We start from the raw sequence: 12,199 nt of genomic DNA, 5'->3' as shown, positions 1-12,199 counted from the left end.
TTTGGGCTGAGTTTCATAGTGGTTATGTATAAAAGCTGTATGGGATCAGGGAAAGATTGACATTTTAAATGTATAGCATTAGTCACCATTATAATTGCAAAAAAATAAAAGTTCTTAAACCACTGACTATTAGGGAAAAAAAATGTAGAGATCAATCTGGTACCCATGTGAAAGGTGATTGACAGTCATTCAGATAGTGGAGACTCTCTAAGTAGATAAAGGGAAGTTATTTCTCTTTGGAGTACTTCCAATCCAGTGATTTTTAATTTTTTTTTTTTTTTTTTTTTTTTTTATTGGGATAAGAACCTTCAAAATAGTTGGTCTCCATTTTTTTGAAGTTATGTGTGAGCCATTTGACTATAAAATGAGACAATGCAGAGGGTTATAAGGATTATAATCATGTATATTTAGGCAGCCGATGAATCCAGCTGGTCAAGTAGTCTAGTTCTTAAAGCATGCTTTTAACAAACTCATCACAGAAAAACTGGAGTTGAGTGCAGTAGTTTTATTGAAAAAATTTCACAGGTGTGTGCAATTCCTTTATTAAAATGTTTTCAAATACATTGGACTAGGTGCAATTGATGATCGAGATATTCCTTTTTTATACATTTTTATTTCCAAAACTATACAGACATTGGAAAACTTTCCTTTTCCTCTATTTCAATTAATAATAATTTTGTAGTGATAAGCTATAGATCTTCCTTTTCAAGCTGCAAGCCCACTTTTCTGGAGGTGGCATTTTGCGTCTTTGACAATTAAAAAAAAGAAAACCCAAACTGTCAGTCATATTTACATGTGCTTAAGGTTGCATAATTGAGCATCATACAGATTCTGAAAACCAATGGTTTTCAAAATTCACCCAGGTGGGTTGAAGGTTCTAAATACATACATAACTGCATACATGTGTTTTAGTAGCCAAGACACCCTCTCTTCCCTTTTGTTTTCGAGGCTATCTATAAACTCTGTGCTAGCCATGGTAAAGGTTTGTTTTAATAAAGGTACTCACTGAGAGAAAGCAGCTCTGACAACAACTACAGCTGATCAAGGACATGAATGGGTAGAGAATTGTATGTGTATATACAATAGAAAGACTAATGTTTCCAAATTAACTTGAAGCTCTTATGTAGGAATAACATCTAGAATAAAAGCTATTTACTGTACTGGATTAAAGGAAAAAAGACCCCCACAAACACTGGTGTAAGGAAAAAAAGTGGAGCTTAACGTGGGAAAAGAACAATAGAAGCACATGGATTGAATTTAGAAGCTGATCTTGCAGTGTATAATTACTGGAGATTCAGTTGAAATATAGCAACATTATCAGTGGAAAATGAAGGCTACAACTGCAGAGGACACATACATTACACTTTATGAGCTATTATATTGGCCAAACAGATTTGTCTATATTATTTAGTTGAATCCTTAAGGCTTCTCTAATATCTTGCATGACAGTGCTGTCTGCTTGGATCTTCCATGCATGAGGGAGAGGGGCAATTTTTAAAGAAAAAAGAAAATTAGGTTTGTCCACATTTCAATTACAATAGCACATCCAGAGACACAAAATAAAAGACAAAACTTTATAGTACCTTTTTTCATTTATTTTGGCCCCAAAAGATGCATGCACTAGGCTTTATGTACTATAAGGTATTGAAATATTTACAGCATTGTACATGTGCTCTTAAAGGGATGGCAAAGGGAAAGGTCTGTTTTCATCCTGGTGGGAGTAGAAGTTAATTTTCCTAACTTAATAATACCTACTCAAAGTGAGAGATGACTCTTCCAAAAAGAAAAGCCCACAGAGAATAAAGCTATAGCATAATTATAGCCAATGTTCACAAACTGTACAGCACTTTACCTGGGAATTCTCCTCTCTCTCACTCCTGCTTGGAATCACAGTATCAACTATTAAGTGATGTTGCTATTCTCCCCTTGTCCTGTCTGCCCTGTTTCTCTCTATTCCAGCAGGCATAGGTATATATTACCTATTGACATGATTTTATTTTTAAATTATTTTGACATGTGGAATGGACATGTAATTCACAATAACCTGATGGCAATTTTTGGACGAATGATATGACTGATATTTACGGGATTATGGCACTAAAGAATTCAGATCACTATAAAGCGCATCATAAATACTTCAAGTGGATTTAGGAAACCATCTCTCTAAGAAATTCAGTGAGTAAGGCTCGTATCACTGATTTCCTACTGCTTTTAGAGGTACAGATATGATACCCAATAGACCAGGTTGAACAAGCAGAAGGCAGTTGGGAAGAAGATGCGGGCGTAGGAGTCCATTTTGGCGATGCGGATGTGTATTCTGCCGTGCCGCCACGCCCCCGTCCGACAATCCTCAAAGCAGCAAAAAAAACTGGCACAGTCCTTGCCATCGAGACACTCGTACCCGTACTCCTCATCCCTTTCTTGGAGGTGTGTGGCATTGTTCATTTGAATGGTAGCTGATCGGGGGCGGATGTCAATAGTAGGTGCCTAAGGTGGAGTAGCAAAAGAAGAAAAAGACGGTAGGGAGAGAGACTTTGTTATTATCACCAGACCAGCTGGGGATTATGGTCAACATGTGCATGATGGTTCTGTGGGGGTACATGGGAAGCTGCTGAGGTGTTCTAGTGGCGGTATGATCTTGAACTTACTAAAAGCAGTTGCATCATACCCTTCAGAGGAAAGCAGCACAACCCAATCTAAATTAACAGCTATGGGAAATAAGCTTCAAAGCTAAACTGAGTAAGCATGAGAGTTAAATGAAACATCCAGGAATGTAATAGATGGTATTTTCAGTTTTTGCTTTATAGTTTATATAGCTGCTTGGTATCTGAAGGCAATTTGTGTATTGCACATGAAAGGAACCGAATCAATTGGAAATGCAGGATTTTAAAAGGGGTGGTTCATGGTGAGAAAAAAAAAAAGTATGTATACACAGGAAAAAGGCAAAACCTAGTTTTTTTGAATAAGATTAAGGTAATCTCTATAAGACTCTCCAGTTATTTGAATATTTGAAGCTTACCACCTACTAATGTTCACCAACTAGAAGGTTCAACATGTTCTGGATTTTATATAGTAGCTGTACATGTATATATACATACATATAATTAGAATGAACTGAGAAAGTAAAGCTGTTAGAACACATTCACTGGGTGAATGCTGGGATGATAGGCATTGAAATTTCATGCTGATAGTATTTGGAAAGCATAACTTGATTCCATAAGTATGTAAATTCAATGTCATTTATTTTATGTTGCTGCTCCCCCCACCCCAACCCCCCACCCTTTTAATTTTTTTTTATAAAATCTCTGCATTTCTGGATAGGGATAAGGTTTTGATGTGCAACACAACTAGATATATTAGCTAATTTTCTAAGTGTGTTGACCCAGTGACAACATTAAAAATCTATATGTATCTTAAACCCTTTCAAAACTCTTTTTTTTTCATATGATGCACAGCATTTGAGTAATTGATGGTGACATTGAGGTTTTTTCAGGCCAATATCAGAACAGATTTGGCTTTAACATTAGGAGTGAAATCACAAAGTTTAAAAATCCAGGGTCAGAGCTGAGTTCCAAAAGGGTGCATTGCAGGTTTTAGGCTAGCTGTTGCTATTGGATTCTATGGCAAATTGAGAGACAGAAGCAGAAATGTTTTAATGTTAAGCTCTCAATTCATGCGATCCAGTAATGGTTGGTCACTCCTGAACTTAGGTAAGTTCAGAACCGTAGTGGTATTTGGGCTGCTGAATCAACTCTACGAATTGTTAAGAAATTTGTAACCATTCTACTTAATTAGGAAGTAGCTTGAGTAGTTTTCTCATGAATTAAAAGACCAAACAAAACACCACTCTCATCTAAGCTCTAATAGTTAAATTCAGCAGTCGCATGCAGTGAATTTCCATTCCAAAAAACATTATACCTTGAAGGAAAACATCCGAAGAAGCTTTCATTTTGTAGACAGAAAAGAGAATCAGAGGGTTTTGTTTTAAATTAAAGGAAAGAAAGAGACAAAAATAATGTAAATTAAAAATATGTTTCTAAAACACGGTAAGTCAAAAATAACTAAATTTATAGAAAGATTGGGATTACAGCAATTGAAACAAGTATCTGTAACATAAAATCCCCCACATTTTCAACTTATCACTGTCTTGTTTACATCTGGACCAAAGACATAAGATATCAAACTCCTGTTAGATTTTCATAACCTGAGGGAATGCTAGTCTGTTATGCTGAGCTGTTTTGAAAGAGACCATTCACAGTTTATAGAAGCACCTTTTAGAAAGAAGGCTTTTTACCTGCAGACTGTGCCCTGAATATTCTACTTTTATGGTTTTTAGACTCTGTGGTTGGGATTCTGGCAAGCATTTATAGTTCTATTTCCACCAGATGCTCACAGATAGGCAATATAAAGAACAAGTTATTCCTCCTCATGTGGATGCCTTAAAGTGAAACAATTAAATCTGAGGTACTTTGAGTTTTGCTCCTTTACCTGACTGCATGAGACACACACACACAGACATTTCTATGTCAATCTAACACAGGACACATCACTTTATCATTTTACATTTTTTTACAGTCTACGTCTCAGCAGCTATAAAACTTGAAATTATAAGAATAGTATGTAGTGAAAGGTTCCTTAACTGCTATTTTTTTCTATATTAATTTTTGTGATATATTTTAAAACTAAAAGAGAATATCTTCAAAAGGCCTTGTACATTTTAGCAGAGAAAATACAAATTACTTTATTCTTTGTGACGAGCCTGAAATGGAGATGAAAATACTCTTTATTAATGCTAAACATTTTTACTTCATTTTTTTCACTTTCTGTTTTAGTTTGGTTGTTTTAAGTGTTGTGTTTTTGGGTTTTTTTGTTTGTTTTCATTACTTTTTGGTTTATGGGGGTGTTTGGATTTTGGTTTTTTTTTTGTTTGTTTTCTTGGGTTTTTGTTTTTTTTGTTGTTTTTTTTTTTTTTTTTTGGGTAGATGATTAGGCTAAATGTTTTAGAGATTCTAGACAACACATTTGTCAGCTCAGTTGCCAAAGGCAAGGAGAAATCTGTCCTGGACAAAATAAGCATCAAATTCTTTCCCTGTCTGTGCAAAAGCTGAAATCACTACTGAGGGTATTTCCAGGATTTTTTAAGTTGTTGCTATTATACACATTATTTTTACTATTAGGTTGCATAGATCCATAAATATCATTATAAACTACTGCAAAATCACTTTCTAAGGCAGAGAAAGAGGTAAATAAGGTAAGAAATAAAAGAAAAAGAATTTAAGGAAGCAATGGAAAGGAAACGGATGCTAAGGGGAAGCTGGAAAAAGCACACCAAAGTTTGAATATAGAAGTTTAAGCAAGGTAGTCATGTCAATAATGTGGACATAAGCTAATGGCATAGAACATTACTAATACAGAGAAACAGAGATATTTTCTATAAAGTGATCTATTTATAGCATAAATAATGGCTTTGGTAGTTGTGGTTTGCAGAGCACATTGGCTAAAAAGATCTTTATCCTAAGAAATTAGTTCTTCTGGCATCCAGAAAGCTGTAATATATGAGCTTTTGCTTCTCAAAGTGAATGTTTGCATTCCTGTTGTTACGAAGGATGGGTATATAGGTAATAGAGAAATATGAAAAAAAAGGGGCAGTTATAAAGATGGATTTAAATACTCTCTCAGAAAAACTATGTAAATTTTAGGCCTTGTTGGTAAAAAGATACATACCGGGTTTTTCTTCTTTTTGTCTTTATCCTTGCTTGGCTTTCTGTTGCTGACAAAGTAATGCAAGGTTCCATATTCCACAAGTGCAGAGAACACAAAAATAAAGCAGACTGACACAAAAAGATCCATGGCTGTCACATAGGAGACCTTGGGAAGAGATTTGCGAGCAATTGTACTTAGGGTGGTCATTGTCAGGACCGTTGTAATTCCTGGTAGATAGAAGAAAACAGAAATAACATTACTTCAGGTAGCAAACTGATTTTGCCAGTTATCTCTCTGTGATTGGTTTTGAAGTGTGCCTGGAGTTCAAACACACAGCAGAGGTATTCAGTAGCACATTCCAGCAATAAAAGGTCAGTTCAGTGGGAGCTTAGAGGATTAACAGGGGTAATGCAACGTTTTTGCATGGTCACGGCTAGTGTTGTTCTGTAGAGTACTTTGGGTAGATTAATTCTAAATTTAATTTAAAGTTTTGGTTTTGTAGTTTACTTCTGGGGAGGTTTATTTTTTTAATTGAAAATTGAAGTTTAGTGTTTGTATGCTCAAGTAATTAAAGAGAGCAAGAGAAAGATCTACAAAAGAGAAGTACTGTGACATGCCTCACCATCCCTTCCCTTTCAGAACATTATTTCATGTACTGTGATGTAAAAAATGTGAAAAAATGCATTAGAACAGTTAAAAATCTCCCACATGTTTTATGGCAAATTTCACACTGTTGGTTTTACCTTACTGGTGCAAATTGACCAATTCTCAACAGAGGGACAAGTCTGCTTTGTGTATCTAGGTACAATTTTAAATAATAGCTGAATGCCTTATTAATTTTGAACTTCTTTAAAGCAGGTTTTATAATCTCTTTTTAAAGAGGATGTGAGAAAACCAATAAAATGCTTAAAGCTTTCTTTTATGGAAGCCACTGGTCCTCTGTTTTGTTCTTTTTAGGTAGTCTGGAATGGAAATTGTGTACCCTATTTTACACTCCAGTGCGTGCTCAGTGCTGTGGTTCTGTGAAGAAATGAAAATGCAGAAGGAAAAACTGAAATAATTCTCACTTGTGTGGATTTAATGTAGAAGTAGAAAATGTGTTAAAGGTTCTCTAGCTGAATGTTTCTGCTTTATTTCTTACTGTTACAGCTGCTTTGCACAAGCAAGATTAATTTGGACTCTTAGTTTATTTGTGGAGCAGTTGCAAAATGTGTAGAAATTTCTAATTCTGATTAATTACATGTCACATTTTCATGTATAAGGTTTTGGATACCACCAAATTCAGTTGATTTCTTTGACTGATGTCTGTACTTGATTGTTGGTTTCTAAAGTGGTCATGGTTGTACATTCTCCCCTTATTACCACTTGGACACATAACAAGAAAGGTGGATTCCTTCTAGGTAATTTAATTTGTGTTGCCAGTCATGGTGATATGGAAGTAGAACAAGTGAAACTAATGCATCCTGCCTCTAATCCAGCTGTGTGTCCCCATCCTCTTGATGTTTGTAAAAATTCTGCTGTAATCAGAAAAAATATCAAAGCTTTTATTATTGACAATCTGCAATAGTCAGAATGTGACATGATGAAGAGATGCAAATATAGCTCAGTCTGTGTTATTCCTTGGAAATTACTGCATTCCTCTAAATGAGGAGAGTTCATGTGAAGTTGTCTTGTTCTCATATTTACAAACTGATGATCTGCAGAGGTGTCAATTAATCATCAAAATGCTTGAAGAAAACAGGAAAGGCAAACTCACCCAGTGATGTTCTGGCTGGAACTGCATCCTTATTAATCCAGAAAGAGACCCAGGACAAGACAACAATCAGTGTGCAGGGAATGTAGGTCTGAATAGTGAAATAACCCATTCTCCTGCTCAGGTTAAAGAAGACAGACATGACTACATAGTCTCCTGTAAAACAAAAGCAGAACACAGAATAATATGTTAGAAAACCAGCCTAAAGTTTGTATATAAGAGCTAGATGCTTCCTATTCCACACCTGGGCATAAATGTTAAAGTGATTCACCAGATGGCAAATACACATATACAATTTCAACACAGCTCTAGCTCAAGAACCAGTGGATTTTCCCCACTAGGAAAATTAGCAGTCATGCAGATTCACTCAGGGAACTTTGCTGTATGATTTCAAGGGTAGCCTGCTTTGCAGAACAGGACTTGTACCCAAGTAATTCCTCATAACCACACCTGCCTACTATGAGCCTCTTGCAGCAGCCCAGGATCCAGGGACCCAGCCTTCCTCCAGTGTCTGTCCCCATTAATGTGCTCCCAGCTCCACTCTCAAGTGTTGCATGCTTTCCTAAATTTTTCATGTTCTTAACTATTCTTCAGGGCTATGCTGTGTCAGTAATTATTTTTTTTTTTTCCCTGCTGGTCTTCTGTTGTATTTTCTCCTTTAAAATGATTTGAACTCACATTTCCAAAGTGACCCCAAAAGCTAGGCTAGAAGTTACTCAGGTGTACATAACACACCATTCATATTCAGTAGTTTGTTAATTGTCTTTTCAGGTTCTCTTCCCCTCTCAAATTAAGACAATTCCATATGGGTTCAGGGACAGAGCAAAGCTTTAGTTTTTGATGTGGATTTTTTTCTAATTTAGAGGTTTTTTGTTTTGGTTTTAGTTGTTTTGGGTTTTTTTGTTCATTGGTAGTATTTGTGGGGTTTTTGTTTTGGTTTTGTTGAGTTTTGTTGGGGTTTTTTTCTTTTCTTTTTTTTTTTTTGTTTTTGTTGGTTTTGGTTGTGGGGTTTTTTTCCTAAACAAAGAAAACTCCTACTTCTTATCTTTACTTCTGATTACAGCACTTCTGGGAAAAATCTTGACTGCAAAGGAACTACAGAACCCCAGGGTACAAAGACTTCATTGCAATTCAGTGCAATGCAACCTAGAGAAATCTCTAATGGACACAGGATATGTTTAGCAAAAATAGAGTGAGCTAGTTTTCCAACATTATCAAAGAGTCTCTGTGGCTAATGCAAGTTCTGCTTAGATCAGTACCTTTAGTTAACATTGAGTTCCTTCTTTTCTGGCATAAAAAATTTAAATTTCTCCCAGAATAATCCCTTTTAACCTGACCACAGAAGAAACTTCAAAGATATTTTGTGTCTTTGGTTTTTTGGTTTTATTTTTAATTTGAATGTCCATATTCCTGGGATTGACTGGATTTAGTTTAATTATATTATGTTATAATTAATTAAACCAAAAACATAAAGCCCCCAAATTTTAGATATGCAGTTTTTAAGGTGGTACATCTGAATATGAGCAAACAAATGTAATAAGTACAGTCTGATGATTTTCTTAGGTCACAGATAACTTTCCATTGTATGTGCATGTCCTTCACATACCAAAAAAGTCCAACCAACCTATCAAAAAAACAGCACTCATCAGCAGCACTGCAAAGCTGAAGCCATAAAATTACAGTATGACGTATTCTTCATCTCTTTGGATCATATATTAACAGCCCAAGGAGTGATTATTTTTTCAGTTCTTGGAATTATCCTTTTATTCATTCACCTTTATATATGCTATTAATAACATTGCTATTTCAATTTTATTCTGCTATGATATGGCAGAAATCACTTTTAAGCAATAACTGGTTGATTTCCATGCAAAAATTTCGAAAGGGAAGGATTTCGTGCTCACTGTTATTGTATCAATTTAATAGGACAAAGAATTTCCAGAAGTAAATATAAACCCGAATACAGATTAGAACATTAAAAGGTGCCAAAGGTCCAGAATTGATGTTTAAAAATTAGATGTTTCATTGCTGTTCATGTTCCTTTCTACAGAAGTTCCAGCTGCTTTGGGCTCCTTTGAAGTAGATGAGTGATGTCCCAGATGCCAGGCAGCTACTTGCTCCTTACTTTTTGTCCTATACTTGCACAGGTCTTTTTGCCCAAATCTTTGGCAGCTGTAGTCCTTCTGCCCTGAAAATATCAGACTCCAGCATAAAAGCCAGAACTTTCCTACTTTCTGGTATTAGAGTTAAATCCAAAACACAGCACCTGTGCTGAGAAGATCTAAATAGAGATTATTTTGACCAAGGCTTAGTGCAAGCCCTCCCTGACACACTGTCCTTGTTCAGCAGCTGTGTGTGCAAGCCCAGCCCAGGGGTGCTGTGGATAACCACCAATGTCCATTTGTGTGTGTGGAGAGAGAACATCCTCAGCCCTTCTATTTTATACACTATTTCCAAATACTACTTTTTTTTTTGTTGTTTGGTTTTAGTGGTGATCCCCTAGTGTCCATGGAAACTTGTCTGGGTTTTCCCCTTAACCCAAGGAATGCTTTTTATACAGTAATATTTTTACAACATTGCATGCATTATTTTAATTTTTTTTGTTGCTCTTCTTAACATAATCCATAGCACGTCTTAAAACATAAACTGAACTTGTAAAGGCCTGAGTCCAGTCACTGGCAGTGAAACAGAGCTTTGAATTCTGTCATCTTGAAGGTGCACTTCAAGGGGCAGCTCTTTTCCCATAGAGCATTGACAGTGTCCACAGGACATTTGCCACACAAACTGGAGAGACTCTAGGTGCAAGTGTTTCACTTCTAATCAAACGCTCCCTCTGCTTTTCTGTTTTCTTTTACTTTCCTTCTATTTTTTTTGATGCATAACTTCATAAGCAAATATGTTTAGAAATAACATCTCTCTGCTAACAGATTCCAAAAGTTCAAAAGCAACATAACTGTTATAGGACTTTTCAACCCTTAAAACTATTATTACACAGTCCTTTGTGCAAACAAAGACTTTCTTCCCTAACTGATACTTGCATTAAAAAAATACAAACTACTCCAGAATTATATTTGTAGGAAACTCTATCACTTTCTGTTATTTAAAAGTCCATAGCATTGTTCTGACAGACCTTACTTCTCATGCATTGTAGAATTGGAAATGTTTAAATGAAAGCTCAAGAAAATAAGAGACTATATATTTTTTATGAGTTTAAGGTTTCTACTAATGGAGAAGTTAAATCAGGGGAAGTAAAAATTTCAGTGTCAACTATAACTTGCCAGGCAGTGTGGAATTGACCAATATGCAGAGTCACTCAAGGATGAGTAAATTCTTTTAAATTACATCTTATTTTATAATCTGATGCTGCAGGCACTGTTGTGTTATGGTATGTTTCAGATCCTTACAAAAGGAATAATGTCAATATTTTACCTTGCTTTCTTGGGGTTTTGGGAAGTAGGATGTACAGATGACTTTTTTCCAAGGTAAATGTAAGAAAAACAAATGGAATTTAGGAATTGCCAAGACAAAGCAAGGTAATAATTCTTTAATGTACTTAATAGTAATGTACTTCTAGCCTTGAACTAACATGTTCTGGTTTTGTCTGGGACAGGGAGCTGGCACAGGGCTGTGCTTGCATTTAGCATGAGCAAAATGTTGATGCCACATTGATGTTTGTTGGTGCTAAGGTGTTTTTACCCTAAGTTCAGGAATTTTGATATAACAGCAGGTCTTCTGAGATTTTTAATAACAAAAGTACTCTGAACATATGCAAGACCTAAGATGTGAAGTTTAGGACTCAGTCTTTGTCACGACACATACATCCAAAACCTCAAATGCATTAAGAGCCCTGTGGAACATGAACTTGACAGTGCCTTGCTTTAATCACTCCTTTCATGATGGAATCTTGCCATGGCCCTGCTTTTATCCATATCCAGATTTGGTTTATTTTCTGACTCTATTCATGCACTTTTCAGCTCTTTAGCTGAGACCAGTTTAAATACTCTGTTGTTTTCAGATTACCTCTGTGCCTCAGGTGATTTTTCACTCCTGGTGTGATATCTGCATGAAGCTGTCAAACTAAAACATTAGTTTAGTAAAAAATGGCCAGACTTGATCCTCAGCACAATGTCATTCATTAGTCCTCACTTGGCAAATTTTTAATCTTTTCATTATTACTTCATCCTCTTTCCTTGAGCTCTCTCTTGTTTGTCCAATATTGTCTGCTGCAGCAAGAAAGCTTCTCATACTGCCAGATTGCTGTTTGGAGCACTAATACACTTGTGGAGTTTTCTAGAAATGAATGATAATGCAACCTGGCAGTATCTTTGTAAGACAAAATGCTTAAGCACTCAACGTTTGACATCGTAATTAAAAGATTTTGGATTACTTAGCCTTTCACCAGAGACCTTACTTGTCCCATCATCCATTCTGAGGTAAATTTCTATTGCATGTGTCTAGAAAATAACACCCCCATAATTTTAAATTTTTAAAGAAATACAACATTTCCCTGGAAAAAATAATCTTATTACTCTGAGGAGCATAAAAACTGACCCTTCATATATTTAGACCCTTCCTCTCTTTCTCTGAATATACAGATTTCTCCTATTCCTTTGTAGTAATCTGTGTTTGTATCTGCATATAGACAGACATAGTCTTCTTCATCTGAAGATACAAGTTAACCATTTTCTTCAATGACATATATTTAAACCAGAATGCAATCCCTCAGGAAAATGGTACCCAGGT

At 35.7% G+C, this 12,199-nt stretch overlaps 1 protein-coding gene across 1 annotated transcript in view; it reads right to left on the bottom strand.

The window, feature by feature from the left end:
• Window positions 1–485: 485 nt before the first annotated feature.
• The window catches only part of GABRG2 (gamma-aminobutyric acid type A receptor subunit gamma2), a 63,114-nt gene continuing 51,400 nt past the window's right edge, over window positions 486–12,199 (bottom strand). The window contains exons 7-10 of the mRNA XM_021549499.3: window positions 7,460–7,612; window positions 5,725–5,930; window positions 3,919–3,942; window positions 486–2,487 (exon numbers count right to left, since the gene is read on the bottom strand). Of these exons, the coding sequence (XP_021405174.1) occupies window positions 2,212–2,487; window positions 3,919–3,942; window positions 5,725–5,930; window positions 7,460–7,612 (659 nt within the window). The 3' untranslated portion in view covers window positions 486–2,211. The remainder of the gene's footprint in view (window positions 2,488–3,918; window positions 3,943–5,724; window positions 5,931–7,459; window positions 7,613–12,199) is intronic.

The sequence above is a fragment of the Lonchura striata genome, chromosome 15, assembly GCF_046129695.1.
Source record: "Lonchura striata isolate bLonStr1 chromosome 15, bLonStr1.mat, whole genome shotgun sequence".
Classification (NCBI taxonomy): Eukaryota; Metazoa; Chordata; class Aves; order Passeriformes; family Estrildidae; genus Lonchura; species Lonchura striata.
Note: the sequence above shows the minus strand (reverse complement) of the source record. Positions and strands in the feature narration are given on the sequence as shown.